Source organism: Hipposideros armiger, unplaced genomic scaffold, assembly GCF_001890085.2.
Source record: "Hipposideros armiger isolate ML-2016 unplaced genomic scaffold, ASM189008v1 scaffold_585, whole genome shotgun sequence".
NCBI classification, from domain to species: Eukaryota; Metazoa; Chordata; class Mammalia; order Chiroptera; family Hipposideridae; genus Hipposideros; species Hipposideros armiger.
Genome location: NW_017731935.1, coordinates 618,498 through 633,028, shown reverse-complemented (window position 1 = coordinate 633,028; position 14,531 = coordinate 618,498). Strand labels below are relative to the sequence as shown.

The 14,531-nt window shown below is 60.7% G+C and overlaps 1 protein-coding gene across 2 annotated transcripts; it reads right to left on the bottom strand.

Moving 5' to 3' along the window:
- Positions 1 to 883: 883 nt before the first annotated feature.
- On the bottom strand, positions 884 to 14,525 carry CLPTM1L (CLPTM1 like). Of its 2 annotated transcripts, none has more exons than XM_019624384.1 (17): positions 14,348 to 14,525; positions 13,901 to 14,001; positions 12,839 to 13,028; positions 11,002 to 11,150; positions 9,924 to 10,002; positions 7,925 to 8,042; positions 7,525 to 7,619; positions 6,728 to 6,812; positions 5,638 to 5,741; positions 4,723 to 4,788; positions 3,957 to 4,007; positions 3,171 to 3,253; positions 2,774 to 2,808; positions 2,340 to 2,395; positions 2,215 to 2,259; positions 1,743 to 1,858; positions 884 to 1,382 (listed from the first exon to the last, which is right to left on the bottom strand). In XM_019624384.1, exons 1-17 carry the CDS (start codon positions 14,507 to 14,509, stop codon positions 1,298 to 1,300), a joined length of 1,620 nt encoding a protein of 539 aa, XP_019479929.1. In that variant the 5' UTR covers positions 14,510 to 14,525; the 3' UTR covers positions 884 to 1,297. The 2 variants fall into 2 exon arrangements, with proteins under 2 accessions (XP_019479929.1, XP_019479930.1); XM_019624385.1 differs by having other exon boundaries at positions 11,002 to 11,147.
- Between the last annotated feature and the right edge of the window lie 6 nt (positions 14,526 to 14,531).

The window sequence follows — 14,531 nt, the reverse complement described above, 5'->3', positions numbered from 1 at the left end:
GTGCGTGTTCATGGAGCATGTGGTCAGAGCCATGTCCACATGGCCGACACGTCCTCATGAAGCCGGTGCATGTATGAAGCAAGCCTCCCCCCAACAAGAAAACACATATGTGAAGCCAGTGGGCGCAGAGGGCCAGCCCACTGGGTCATGGGAGCATCACGGAACTCTCTGGTCAGGTGATAAGCCTCAGAGACTGACTGCAGGGCCCTGGGCCCGCCTCAGCGTCCTGATGACAAAAGCGTGACCTGAAACCTGGGCCTTCTTTCAGATCGAGTGAGGCTCATGTGCCGTAACTGCAAGCTGCTGCTTTCTGACGGGCTCCTGGACGGCAAGTGAGGATGAGTGGGGGACACATGTGCTCCCAGGATGCCAGGTGACGTGGCCCGCGAGGCTCTACCGTCTACCCAGGAGGGGCCCATTCTGTGGACTTCTGGGCCTGTCGGAGCACCGAGACAACCCTTGACTATGAGACGACTGATCTCCCAGCCCAAGGGCCATGGCGGCTGAGATGCTGCCGTCTGTGCCACCAACACGGACAGCCACCCACTGTGCGCACGCACCCATGCGCTGAGAGCAGATCCTTAGGAAAGCGATTTCCCACCACGACTACACCTTGTCCCAAACCTGGCCTCTCTGCCCACCTGGCCGTCTGCATTAGCCTATGGTTCATCCAACAGCGGCACGGTCAGCCCAGCAGCCAAGGCCGCACGTAAGAGCCAGCATCAGACACAATGTGCGCAAGTGCCCTTGACTCCAGGCTGCGGAGGGGTGCTTCACGTCGTCCTTTCCGCAAATACACGAATAAGCCCGTGACAAGCTCATTTCTGGGCAGGGTAAGCGGCAGTATCTGAAATGCTACCCACACTATACCAGGCCAAAAAAATGTTACAGCCAGAGAAATTTATTTTAAAATACAAACGTACATACATTAAGCTTTAAAATAGTCAAGTTTTAAACAAAAAGGAGAAAAGCCATTGATCCCAGAGCCTGTAGCACGGATTAGAGGCATCTGACATTCACGCAGAAGCCCCTCCTGCCCCCGAGTCTGCAGGGGAGGGGACACTGTGGTGACAGCTTGGCCCTCTGACACTGGCCGTCCTGAGCCAGAGGAAGTGGGGACGTTGTGACTGCTGCCAGCTCCTCAAACACCACAAGGGACTCAGGAGACAGAGAGAAAGGCCCAGAGGTTTTGGCAACGCAGAAGTAACGCCCAAGAAAGTCTCCGCAAGTGTCCCACACATGCAGTCAGCTGACCACCGAGCTGCGCGGTGGGGCCCGGAGCGGCCTAGGCCAGGGCTCAGTCTGCGTGGGGTTTCCGCTGGGGCCGCTCCTCGTAGGACTCCCCGAATTCGTTCACTCGGCTCCTGTCCACGGGGTAGAGCCTGCAACGACACGGAGTGTGTCCTCCAGCCCCAACACTTAAGAATCGAACCGTCAAGTTTACGGCAGGAGAGCGGTGGGGTTCGCCTTCTGCCCCCGTTGGTGGCTCGGCCCATCAGGGCATGAGGACAGCTGCGCCAGAGCAGACCTGCCCGGGGCCCCGGCCCAGCTCCTGGGGGAGCAAAGCACAGGCAGGGCCGGGTGGCCCCTTTGTGCCCCGCAAAGACCACCTGCGGAGAGAAGGGCTGGCAGAGGCTGGCGTGGCCATTCTGCACCCCCAGAATAATGTCTTCCACAGTCTACCACCGGCAACAGGAACGCACGAGGGCCGCCACAAGTCCCGTCCTCCCCCCGGGACTCACCATCGCTGGTACAGGTAGACAAGGAACACCACGTCGTCCCTGAAGCACGCCAGGCGGTGAGAGGTGGGCATGGTGATGATGAAGGCAAAGACGTCATCGATGAAGGTGTTGAAGGCCTGTGGGCCGGCGGGCTCGGTCAGGAGGCAGCCATCGGGGCCGGGCGAACGCCCAGCTGACCGCCCAACCCTGTCGGCTCCAGAGCCCCAATCAGCCAATCCCTTCACAGCAGACTCGCTCCAGAGCCCAAGCCAGCCAATCGCTTCATAGAAGACTCGCTCCAGAGCCCCAATCAGCCAATCACTTCACAGCAGACTTGCCAAAGTGCAAATGGCTCTCAAAGCGACAATAAGAGCAGAAAAGTCGCTGGAGGACTCTGGACTGACAACACGCTGGGACCCAAGGGACAAGGGACGACAAGACCCACCCCTACGCCCTGTACTCCCGCGGTGTCCCCTGCAGATGAAGCACTGACCTTGTAAGTGAAGGCCTTCCAGGGTAGGTGTGCCACCGACTTCATCTGGGAACAAGGACAGACAGTGCGGGTCAGGGGTCAGGGGTCAGGAGCCAGTTACAAAAGCACGCGGGGACGCATTTTACCTTGTAGTTGACGAAGAGCTGAGGCAGCATGAAGAGGAAGCCGAAGGCGTACACCCCTGGGGAGACAGACACAGCTGGGGAGCACACGCTCCCTGCAACACCCAGGGCCCCGGGGGGCAGCCAGGTTTGGGAACCACCCCCAGTGAGCGCAGCAGTCCGGGAGCCCCTCCCGCCTGCCCAGACACCCAGCGCCTGTGGAGGCAGGGCCGTGCGGCCCGTGCTCGCGGGGATCGGGTGTGGAGACGGTGCTGGCCACAGCTGGCACTGCACAGGGCATGGAGAAAGCACTGCTCAGGGCTCACGGCAATCCGGGGGTCCTGGGGCCCAGTAGGGCACGCAGGGCAGGGCCTGACAGGGTGACCTCACGTCACAGGGGCAGTGAAACGCGACCTGCCATAAATGCCGTTACAGGAACAGGAAATCACAGGACTCACCATTGACGAAACTGTTGATTAACCAAGAATACCAACTGCAAAGGAAGAGAGAGCTGTCACTGTGGGAGGCCCGCCGTCCCCCACCAGCGTCTGTTATGTGACAACCACGATTCTTTCCTGTGCGAGGTGTGGAGTCTGCAAACTGGGGGCCTGGGCTGACAGTGGTTATTTGGAGCTGCCAGTCACATGGCCACGCCCCAGCTGCCCCTGCCCCCCAACAGCCTCCCCAGGCCTCGCCCCCCCCCACAGCCCCCAGGGCCATGCCTTTGCGCTCCCCAGCGAGCATGGGGGTGCTCCCAGGAGTGGCCCTAACCCATGGGACTGGTGAGGCCCCAGCTCTCTCTGCTGAGCACCTGGAGGCTGAGGGGGCTGTCCGGGTGACAGTGTGGACCCGTACCTCTTATACTTGACGTTCAGCAGCGAGTAGATGGCGCCCCCAATGCACAGCGGGTACAGCACGTACGACAGGTACTTCATGGCCTGTGGGCAACACCACTCCCCATTAGAGCCCCCCTCAAACCCCGACTCACAGGCAGGGCAAGAGACGCATGTGCACATCAGTCTGCGTTTGTCGCACCCACAAGCGAGTGCACAGCACCTGGGGCGCAGCTGACGGGGACCATGACATCAACGACAGTGTACCAATGCTGGCTCACCCCAAACCAACCAGCCTATGACAGACCCAAGAAGAAACGGGGTGGAAAGAAATCTGGAGAAACTCCCAGGAATGTGTGTGAAGATTGCCGTCCAAGTCACCGCAGTTGTCCGTTTTTTATTCTGATTTGAACTTCACTGTAACCCCAATAAAAATCAGAACGCAAGCCGCTGCCTATTAAGCCAATAAATAAGCCTCCCCGCCCGGGGATAGGCTGCATGATCAGAGGAAAGCCGCAGCTCCCACAGCAGCTGACACACCACAGGGTCAGCCAGCAGCACCGTGAGCCCAAGGACGAGTCCGCTTATGGAGATAAACACATCCCCCGGCTGGGCAGGGTCACCTGGAGGGACCGGGAAACAGGGAGAGGCCTCCTGCCCCTCCTTTCCAAGTCGGAATCTACTTGGGAGCACAGCCACTCCTCCAGGAGAGAGCCCCCCGCGGGGAAGGTCACAGCTAGGCTGTCTTCTGGGTGCTCAGCTGTCTGTGTGCCAGGCACGCACGCTCCCCCAGGCCCCTGCTGCTCACCTGAGCGTCATACTCCTCCGTTCTCCTCTCAGATTCACTGTAGGTGCCAAACTGTTGTAAAACACAACACAGTCGTGTCAAGTTATGGACATACGGTGCGCAAATGAGCACGGTTCCACCAGGACTGAAGGGGCGCGTGACCCTGCCCTCTACCCAGAAGGACCAGCGGGCGGGCAGCGTTTGTGTCCACTCTGGCCGGGACCCTGAGCCTGTGTCACGGGCAGAAGCAGCCCCATTCAGAGCGCACGGCCTGTTCTGTGTGGAAGCAGGCGCTGCTCTCCGATCAGTGCAGGTGGGGCCCTGGGTGCCCTTAGGAACTACGGGCTGCGTCCCACCTGCCGAGGGTCCTGTCCTCGACCTATCTAGGACCTGCACCACGGGGCGCCAGAAACCCTGCAGGTCCCCTCAGCGCAGTGCCGTAAAGGGCAGAGCGAGCTTCACACCCGTAACCCGCCAGCCCCGGGCCACTGGCTGTCGGGGCAGCTGGTCGGAGCTTTCAGGCACCACTCGGGCTGCAGTTGGGGGTCCCCATGCAAGCCAGGATTAGCCAGGATCACAGAGCTGACGCTGGCTGCACCAAGGGACTGCTCCAGGTGTGGGAGGGCAGCGGAGTCACCGGGTGACAGTTACCTGCTCCACACCACGTTGCTGCAGCCACGAGGAAGTGCCCGGCACACAGGCTGGGCCCGTGACGGGAGGGACGCAGAGAGGACTGGACGACAGGGAGCAGGATGACAACACCCAGAGCGCAGAGGGGCCCCCTCACCTGAAACTCGGGCCTCAGGCCCCTCCACACGACACTCATCTTCAGAGCCTTTTTCACTTTCCACAGCTGGCAAGAAACAGAAACCCACACTTAGGATCCCAACAGCACGAGGCCAGAACTCAGAGCTCGGACCCTCGCGGCCCGGCCCAGCCTGCCGCTCAAGGCCCACCGGCATCGGCGCTGGAACTGGGACCCTGGCTGCACGCTGCCCCCTCCTCTAGGCACCAGCGAGCCGGCCCTCAGCCTGGCCGTCCTCCTCTGGGCCAAGTCCCTTCCCAGCCTGCCTGTGCTTGGCTGGCCCGCCTCCAATCCACCCAGCACAGAGGGCCCGGCCTCCAGCAACGCCGTGTCCAGTTTCTGTGGGGCCCACGCCCCAGCTGCTGCCCCGCGCAGCAGGGTGGGCACAGCCACTTTTAAGAGCGGCCCCCACACTGTGGCTGTGGGACGGTCCCCAGCTAGTGCCCTCCCGCATGGGTGTGGAAAGCAAGGCCGACCTGACAGCCACGTGAGCGGGGCCGCAGAGTGGGGGCATGCAGCCACCGTCTCCCTCCACCCTCCGGCCTCCCCACTCCACCTTCGTCCTCGAGGCTCGGCCCCAAGCCTGCCTGTCCCCCCCAAGGCTCCTTTCTGAGCCCCCCACAGCCAGGGCCGTCACAGGGTGCCAGGCTCTGGGGGCCACACCGCGAGCCGCTGGGGACTTCAGACCATGTGTTGTCTGGGCCGTGTGGGTGTGATGAGCTGGCACTCCAACAACAGGAGTTCCCTTTTCGGGTGGCAGGGGCCACCGGAAGCCACCTTCTGGGTTCCCGCTCTGGCCAAGGACCCACAGCAGCCGCCTGTGGAGGTGGCTGCAAGTCCTGTCACATGGTCACGCGGGTTCCGACTGCCTGAGCAGCATCTGAGACCACAGCTCACCTCGATGGCGGCTCCAATGCCCGCGGGCACCAGCACCAGCAGGCTTGTCTGCTCGTCCAGCAGGAACAGGAAGATGACCACCGTGCTGAAGCAGCGCCAGAGCACTGCGGACAGAGAGGCATGCTGAGCGGGCCCGTCACACGTGCACATGTGCGCACACGCACGCTCACACATGCGGACCGGCAATATTCCTCCCACTTCCTCCACGAACTGCACCGCGGACCACAGGTGGCCGAAGAAAACAGTTCGAAATGATTCTAAAAGGCTTCAGAACCCAGCACAAGATAACCTCAGCGACGTGGATGGTGTAAGTTATGCTCTAACACACACACGCACAGAAAACGTGCTGAGAAAACGGATGCTTGAGTGGAACTGCGACCTGCTTTCCTGTTCTCCTGTGTCACTCTCTGCTCCTTTGTACTGGTTCCCTGACAAACGCACCGAGCTCTCTCTCTCGAGGTCCTACTTACTCAACGAGGCTGCTGACTGGCCACGCTGTCCTGCTGGGGGAAGCGTGTCTGGGCAGGAGCGGCAGAGCCGGCTCCGTGCATGGGGCTCGCCGGGGACAAGGACGCCTGGGTGCCTGCTGTGGGCAGACTCGGGGACCCACAGACCCTGCTCACGGCCACAGCCATCTATCGCTCCCTTTCCCCGCTGAAAAGGCCAGGAGGGGCCAGGAGGACTCAGCAGGGGACGGACGTGCTCTCTGAGGAAACCGCAGGACATGGGAGGGGCACCCAGACGGCCCGCTTGGGCGTGTCCCTGCCATGGGAGGAGAGACCCGCCTCTCGTCTGAGACACTCGCCTGGCTAACACCATCGGGCACTGGGGACCAGCCTCCGTGTCGTCACTGACGCGGGCCCTGGCTGTGCGCCCCGTGGCCCTCTGTCCTCCTCGGTCACAGCTCCCTCCCAGTTATCACCACATGTGACCTAAAGAGGCGTCTCCTGAATGGAACCAGAGGGGCGAGACCCGCGACCAGCATGTGTCACAGGGTCATCACTTTAGGTTTCAAAGCGAACTTCATAATCCGTCTTTATCGGCGGCAGACACGCTCTGGGAACGGGCCAGGCGTCCTAAGGGCAGCTACCTGCTTTGGTGGACATTCCAACCATGGTCTTCCTTTTCTTCCAGAAGCTGACGTCGTTCTTAAATGCCAGGAAATCAAAGAGGAGCTGGAGAGGAGGAGAGGGAGCAGCAACGCCATCAGTTCACCGAGTCTGCAGGTGTGCGCGGGGCACGGAGGCGGCCCACGTCTTACCATGCCGTGGTCACTGCGGGCCAGGCGGACGCCTACAACCAGCCCCTCTGCCCGCCATGGTGGGGCCGCCTGCAGGGGCGCCTGACACTCCACTTTGGTTGTGGCAAGGGCTCATTCTGAGACACAACCTTTTGATAAATACGCTATTTCCTAGCAGTTCTGGAAAGTTTTAGCTGGACTGGCAGCTGAGGCCCAGGCACTCGGGAGTCCCCTGGCCTCCACTGTCGCACCCTCCCACCCTGACCGAGTTCGGCATTGTCACCCCACGGGGATGGCGTCCCGCCAGCTTGAAGACCCAGTACGACCACACTGGGGTGGACACAGTGAAATACTCCTGTTACTGTCATCCCTTCATCTTCGTGATTTTGGAGTTCTTTCCAAAACAACCTCCCAAATCAGCCAAGTCCCAAGACCTTAAGATGGCCAGTGTCCCGAGGTCCAAAACACCCGCTTCTGAGCTGGCAGAAAGGCCCAGGCACGACGGCCTGCAGAGCCTCAGGTGGCCACCAAGGGGCTGCCGGGCGGGACACAGCCACACCACTCCCCCAGCCGAGGACGGCTGGTGCCCTCAGAGCCACCCATGCCTGCCACCGTCATCACCAACAAGGACTGAGTGACCCACTCACGTGAAATGCTGCGACAAAAAAGGTCAACGCTAAGAAATACAAGTTGGTGTCAACAAAGATTCCTTTCACTTCGTCCGCGTCTTTCTCTGAAAACCCTGAAAAGGAAAAAGAAACACAACGCAGGATGAACTGTATCAGCCTCACCCAATGTCACCGGCATTCCCGAGGGCGGTGGGCAGTGGGTGGTGAGGGGTCTCCCACCCCACACTGTGGCGTTACGGACACGATGTCCCGAAAAAAGCAGGTTCTCAAGTAACTGCGAGGACTCTGCGGAGATGGGGAACCAGACACTGGTGACCCCTGGTGTTATGTGAGTGAGCCCGCTGCACGGGGGTCCGGGGCCTACGAGGGCAGGGACGGCGGGGACCCAGGCCCAGGACGGCCGGCGCGGCGGCCTCACCGAGCTGCTGCAGGGACAGCACCGCGTCCTGCATGTGTATCCAGAAGCGCAGCCTCCCCAGTGAGATGCGGTCGTAGCACACGGTCAGGGGCAGCTCAGTGCTGGAGCGGTTGATGACCTGCCGGAAGGGGGCTGGTCAGAGCGCGCCCCGCCAGGGCGCACGCGGCCCGAGCTCGACGCCAGGCACTCCGACATCCCGCGCGCTGGTCACACCCAGGCCAAGCTCCCCACTGGCCGCCGTCCTCCTCTTTCTTCCGTAGGGAACCCCGTGGGTCCCTTCAGACCATCCCGCTGCTTGTCCTTCCTGGCTCCGCCCTGTGCTAGGACGAGGGACGTGCGTGACGCCAGCCGAGCACAGGGCCGTCCCAAGAGGGCTGGAGACCCAGTGGGGGTCCCGCGCGGCTGTCCGCCAGCTCCAGGAGGCGGCAGCCCTCAGGCTGGGCGCATGGACACACAGAACCGGAGTGGAGGCTGCCTCAGGAAGGACCGTGTGGTCCCACGGTCTGGCAGCACACGTGGCGGCAGTGGCCAGATCCCAGGAGGGAGGCACCCCACGCTCACCACGACCCCTCAGTGAGCACAGCTGATGTCATAAGCCCAGAATCAGACATGCCAGGATCAGCGGGACACCAGGCCCAGGCGTCAGGCCACCCCACGCGGCACACTGGCCTCAGGACAGGCGGCAGCAAGCCATGCCTGCCCAGGAGTGCCACTGCCTAGGCTCCCGGGGCGGGCAGCACCCGTCACCCCAGTGGCCTTGGCTGTTCTCCAAAGACAGCACTTCTGCAAAGGGGCCCCAAGTGAGACAAGTGTTGGTGGCAAAAGGTGACCTGGGCAAAGCCAGGTGCCTGTGCACGTGCCTGTCCTGAGACTGTCAGCACTCTCGTGTCAGGACTTCTCCTAAGCCGTGTGGCGACCAGGAGGATGTGGGCACTGCAGATGCTGCCCGCGGCCTCAGTGTCCCAGCCAGGCTTGTCTCCTCTCTGCTTCACAGGTCCCTTTCCAGGGCGACCATGGCAGCTGCTGGGGCACCAGCACCGTGTGTGCGGCTCAGTCGAGCCTGGCAAGGCCGAGGGCTACGCACACATCACGCTCCAGAAAACGCAGAGAAGGAACAAGGACTGCCCACCCCAACCTGGAGGCAACGTACGTGCCGTCGGCGCCCACGAACATGCAGGACACTGTGTCAGGGACCCCGTGGCCCTGGCGAACAGCGGGGCAGGACGTCATTGCTGAGAGCCTCGGCCAGCAGGAGGCGGCAGAGCCGGGCAGGGGCCCAGAAGGCCCAGCCTGGGTTAGTGCTGTGCCCCCGCTGTCGGCGGTGCACGGAGGGCTCCCTGCGCTCTCCTGGCCGCAGGGTCTCTGGCTGTGAGATGCGGCAAGTGTCCATTCAGAGCTGCTGGGCGCGTGGCCTGGATCCTTGGATGGTCACAAGTGAGCACAATGGTGCTGGGGACGGTGCTTTATCATGCTCAGACGTGACCTCGGCCCAGGAACACCTCTGTGACCCTGGATAAGCCCAGACAAACATGAGCCACAGCGACACGCCTCCACAGGCCGGGACCTTTCAGCACAGCGCCTGGCGCGGCCAGTTAAATCCTAAGTCACTGTTCCTGACTAAAGGCCGGCCACACTTCTCTCCTCCAGCCCAGCCTGGGGGAGTGGGCATACGGCTGACCCGTGATAACAGGGGCCCCGGAGCTCCTGGCCATGAGCACACCTCCACCCTGCCCATCGGGCCACCCGGGGACACAGGCTCCAGGACCGGTGGTGACACGCAGGGCCAGTTGCTCAGAACAGTTTCTGAGTTGCCTACACATTCACAGCAGAAACCTTGTTCACCAGCCATTTCAGCCGACAGGAGGGAGCGTGCGCGCCTGCCGTCCACACACTTAATGAAGGGCCTCGCGAGCCCTCCAGCAGCTCCGCCAGGGACCCACGCCACACCGGAGTACACCGCGCACGAGCCATCGCCGCAGGGCCGAGGGCCAGTGCTCACCATGAGGTCCTTCACCCGGTTGCTGAGCTGGTCGATGAACAGGATGGGGAGGTAATGCACCGTCTTCCCCAGCTGGACCCTGGGGCGAAGCAGGTCAAAGTCACCGCGAGCCCTCCCACCGCGACGCCACGTCCCCGAGAAGCCCACCCCACACCTCAGCTGCTCCTTGTCACAGCAGTCCCTCCACGGGTGGGAGCGCCCAGTGGACACCAGGGGGAGGGGGCATATAAACGGTGACCCGGCCACACAGTGGAACGTCATCAGGGTGTGAAAGAGAGCGAGGCGGCCGCACGAGATGGTGACAACGGAAGAAAAACCCATCTGCTTCTCGTGCCTGGGAGGGGTGGGGGGCCAGAGGACAGGAGTGGGGGCTTTTCACCGGATGACGCTGTCATTGAACTATGTGAACATATCACAAATTCAAAAACACGATTTAAACTTACAAAAGGAAAAGCCCTCCTGACAATACCACAGGAGCCACGGACGAGTGAAGAACGACTGTCGTCGTGGCCACTCCTTGGGGTATGTGGGGACCTGGTAACAGGGCTTAAGCTCACAGCAGGCGCCCCGAGGCCTACAGACACACACTAGTCTAAGCCAGTCAATCAACGTTAATAGTTATGCTTAACTAGTGACGGCAGGTGACAGTGACCCACGACGTAAAGGTCATGTTAAGACTGACCGTGGCGCCCTAGTGGACGCAGTCAGAATGCAGACAGGACAAAACTCGAGTGACACGGTCTCCTCAACGCTCCCGTTCTCTCCACGGGAAGGCTTGGCCAAGGGCAGGTGGCTCCCTTCCGGTTTCATTCACGCCACCACCCTGGTGGCCATCTTGGTCAGCAAGGCCTCCCAGGCAGGAGGGACAGGCCTGGGGGTGCCCCCGGGACCTCACCCCAGGGGTAGCACAAAGATGCTGGGGTGGCCCATCTGCTTTGGGCTTTTGGAGTTTGGTGGGCCACGATCCTGGGGGGCTTCCTCCACTCCCCACACCGCTGGGGTCGCCCCCCTGCTGTCAGCTCAGCGGGCAAAGGGGCCATGATCAAAGCAGGCGAGGAAGCGCACCCTGCTCACTTACATCTTCATGTAGCGATGGACGTCTGCGGGCAGGGACGACCCGTCAAAGACGAAGTTGTCCACCATCACGTTCAGTGTCAGCCTCGGTCTCCAGTGAGAGACAGGCTCCTCCAGGGCGCTCGTCGGCTTCTTCTCGGCTTCGATCTGCTGCTGAACAGAAGGGATGATCATCAGGAGGAGGGACCAGCGCTGGGTGGGGAACCGGGCTGGGGCGGACGGTGTAAGGCGGCAGGGCGCGGGGCGGCCCACAGCTGCCAGTCCCGACCTCACTGCTCGCTCCCTCTCCCCAGAAGCCACGTCGGTTCTGATCTCACTGACCACGGTTTGGGCCGCAGCCTAAGCACAGCCACTTCTCAGGGACCCTGAGGACAGTGCGGGAGATGCAGGCGGGCCGGAGCTAAGTGTCCTGCGTGCGCAGTGAGCCTGACAAGCCGGGTTTCTAAGCTGTGGACGTCAGGTGGTCTGGAGGGAGCCATGCCAATGAGCAGGCATCCATCCTAACGAAATTCAGAGAGAAGCTCTGATTGGCGGGAAAATCTTTATGTCAGATCTAATCGATAAGTTGTAAGAAAAACTGTCATTTTGTGTATCTCCTACCTAAAGGTAGTCTGTAACAATTTATATTAAAAACGGTCTCCCGAATACAAGCAACAGCTAACATCTGGAATTTGTATGTTCCAAAGACCTCCAGATGCACTGCCTCGACTCCCCAAGAAGGCTCCACGAGGCGGGGCCACACTGTCCCCATGGAGAGGGAGATGAGGGGTCTCCCCTAGCACACAGCAGGGAGTGCAAATTGGGAGGCCGGAGCAGGCTGGCGGGGTTTCCTGCCCTGCAACACGGACACCCCTGTCCCCATGCAGGGAGCAGCTCCACAGATGCTTCCTGAAAGCTGCCACCCTCCTTGTTTGTAACCGCTTCACATTCAACATCGTGTGAACACCAGAACTCCTCTATCTGTGGCTTTGTGCACGGTCACTTATGGGTCCCAGTGTTTCCTGGTACGTAGTTTTCTATGGATGTATAAGATACAATCTGTACATGTGCCTCTTAATAATTTTGAATTATATTCTTAGAATAAACATCCAAGAGCTGTTGTCCTACACACAGCAGTGTGAGTCTCTCAACTCTAAATGATGACTGCAGCTGAGCTCCGAAGAAGCCCCCCCCCCCCGAAGCTGAGGGGGCCCATGGCCTGTGAAGGAGCTCAGGTGAAAAATGTCAGTGGAGGGCCGGCCGAGTGGCGTGATGGTTAAAAGCCGGCTTGGGACACCAGAGGGCCCCGGTTCGGATCCCACATATGAGGGCCAGTGACACTGCCCTCCACAGCTAAGATGCTGAACAACAGCTCAACCTGGAGCTGGGCTGCTGTGGGTCGCCGGCAACGGCGCAGGCTGCAGCCCCTGTGGCAGTGGGTTGCCATGGGCTACCGTGTGTAGCCAGCAGCCAGCGTGAGCGGCCAGCAGCCGCCGTGAGCGGCCGTCCAGAAGCCGGCGACTGATCTGCCTCACCCGGGAAGAGCGCAATGATGGTGCCAACATGGGCCAGTGAAGCAACGTCCTCCACAACTAGACTGAAGAACAAAACGACAGCAACTTGTCTGTTCCCCTTCCCCCAATTCCCCAATAAAAATCTTTAAAAAAAAAAAGTCAGTGGATTATTTAAAATGCACATCACTAGTTTGACATAAAATTTATTTGTAAACCCATGGGAAACGATTCAGTTGAAAAACAGTGCGTGCCAACAACATCGCACTGCCTTCCACCCCGACACAAGTGTGGGAATTCCAGGGGCAGAGAGCAGCTTCATTTGCCTGGTACCGCAACGGAGAGGCTCACCTGAGTAGCAGACTCCCCAGTGAGCAGGTTGACCTCTTCCGGCTTGGGGACCATGTAGGTGGTCAGAGGGCTGACCAGGTGCACCTGGTTCCCATCGTGCCACGGCAGAACGCCAGCGTGATGCAAAAAGATATAGGCGTACAGCGTCCCGTTATTTCTTGTTTTCTTTGGTACAGAAACGTTAACTGTCCTAAAATAAGACGAAATGCAATTTCAAACATGTACGTTTACATTCCACGTACATACAGCAGAAACCATGCAAGATGTCTTTATAAATGATGCTATTTCAAACCAACTAATTTTAGCTTAGAGTACTAAAAACGAAACCCACCTGTGTGTGACTTTACTGAGAGGCCTAGGGGCAGAGGTTTACGGAACACGTTCTAGACGCATGGGCGGCTATGCCCGAAAGCTGAAGAGCCGGCCAGCTCTGCCTCCGTTTCCCAGGGCGCAGAGGCCAATCCCTCGCCGGGGTCACAGGCGGACAGCGGCCGACCCCAAGTGTGCGCGTGCCCGCCCACCACACTGCCTCTGCAGCTGTCCCATGGGGCCGGCCGGCCAGAGGACGTCCATGCCAGCACGGCGTCACACGTCCCATCACTCTAACTGATCCCTCCCAGATGACGTGGAGGGAAAACGCACTCTTAAAGGATGTCGTTTTTTAAGTATGCTGTTGACTCTAGGCACTACAGCCACAGGTAAACATGACACTCCTTCCGCCAGGAAGAGACGAGTCGTTTGCTGGCTCTGTTCTCAAGATCCTCCCCACTGTGACACCCTCTCCTTCAGACTCTCCCCAAGGCTGCTGCGACCCCACAGCCGTCCCATGCCGGTCTCAGCTGCTTCCTAAACGACAGACTCAGCTGCTACTTTTAAGTAAAACAAGAATTTTATCGCTCATGTGTCACACACAGGCCTCCCGTTAAAACGTTCACCGTTCACAAGACACCTGGCAAGCCTCCTTCTCTAAGGCAGCCTGGCTCCGCACAGAACGCCAACTTTTAAACAGTCCGGCGTTTGAGGACGTGACCCCCATCGCCGGCACCTCGTCCCAAACCGCACCTTTCAAATCTGGACTCCACGTCAAAGTCCTCCACGTTCAAGACGAGATCCACGTTGTTCTCGGCGCCGAGGTTGGAGCGCGTGGTGGTGTACACGCTCAGCTGCAAAGGGCGTAAGGAAATCAGCGCGGCCCGGCCGTGCGGAAAACTCACGCGCCCAACAGCCACACCACGGAGGGCGGACGGACGCCGGGGTGGGCAAGGTTCCGGATTCGCTCCCCGAGGGGCAGAACTCCCACCTGGGGCAGGGGGACCGGAGCCGACGTGACGGCTGCAAAGGCGCAAAAGCACAGCTCGCTAAAGCGTGCAGCTGCTGAGCCAGGAGGGCAGGGGACACCGACGCTGGGCGCCCTGGAGAGCGCCCGGGGCCGCCACGCAGCGGGGTCCTCGAGCTGCGGGGCGGGAGGCCGGAGGCCGGGGGAGGGGCGCCCCCGGCCCGGGCACGCACCTGCAGCTTGGGCCTCCGCGCCAGGTAGGGCTGGATGCAGTGCGCGTCGCCGCGGCACGGGCGCGTGTACACGATGCCGTACATGACCCAGCAGGTGTGCACCACGTACACCACGAACACGCCCACCACCAGGCTGGTGAACGAGCTGCGGCCGCTCCACATGGCGCCGCCGCCCGCCGGCCGG

Excerpts from the sequence above, each read along its gene's own strand:
- CLPTM1L (XM_019624384.1), bottom strand. The coding sequence starts at position 14,509 with ATGTGGAGCGGCCGCAGCTCGTTCACCAGCCTGGTGGTGGGCGTGTTC. Across the intron at positions 14,002-14,347 it reads CGCGGAGGCCCAAGCTGCAG|CTGAGCGTGTACACCACCAC; the intron begins GTGCGTGCCCGG and ends CGCCCTTTGCAG. Across the intron at positions 3,254-3,956 it reads CGGAGGAGTATGACGCTCAG|GCCATGAAGTACCTGTCGTA; the intron begins GTGAGCAGCAGG and ends TGTTGCCCACAG.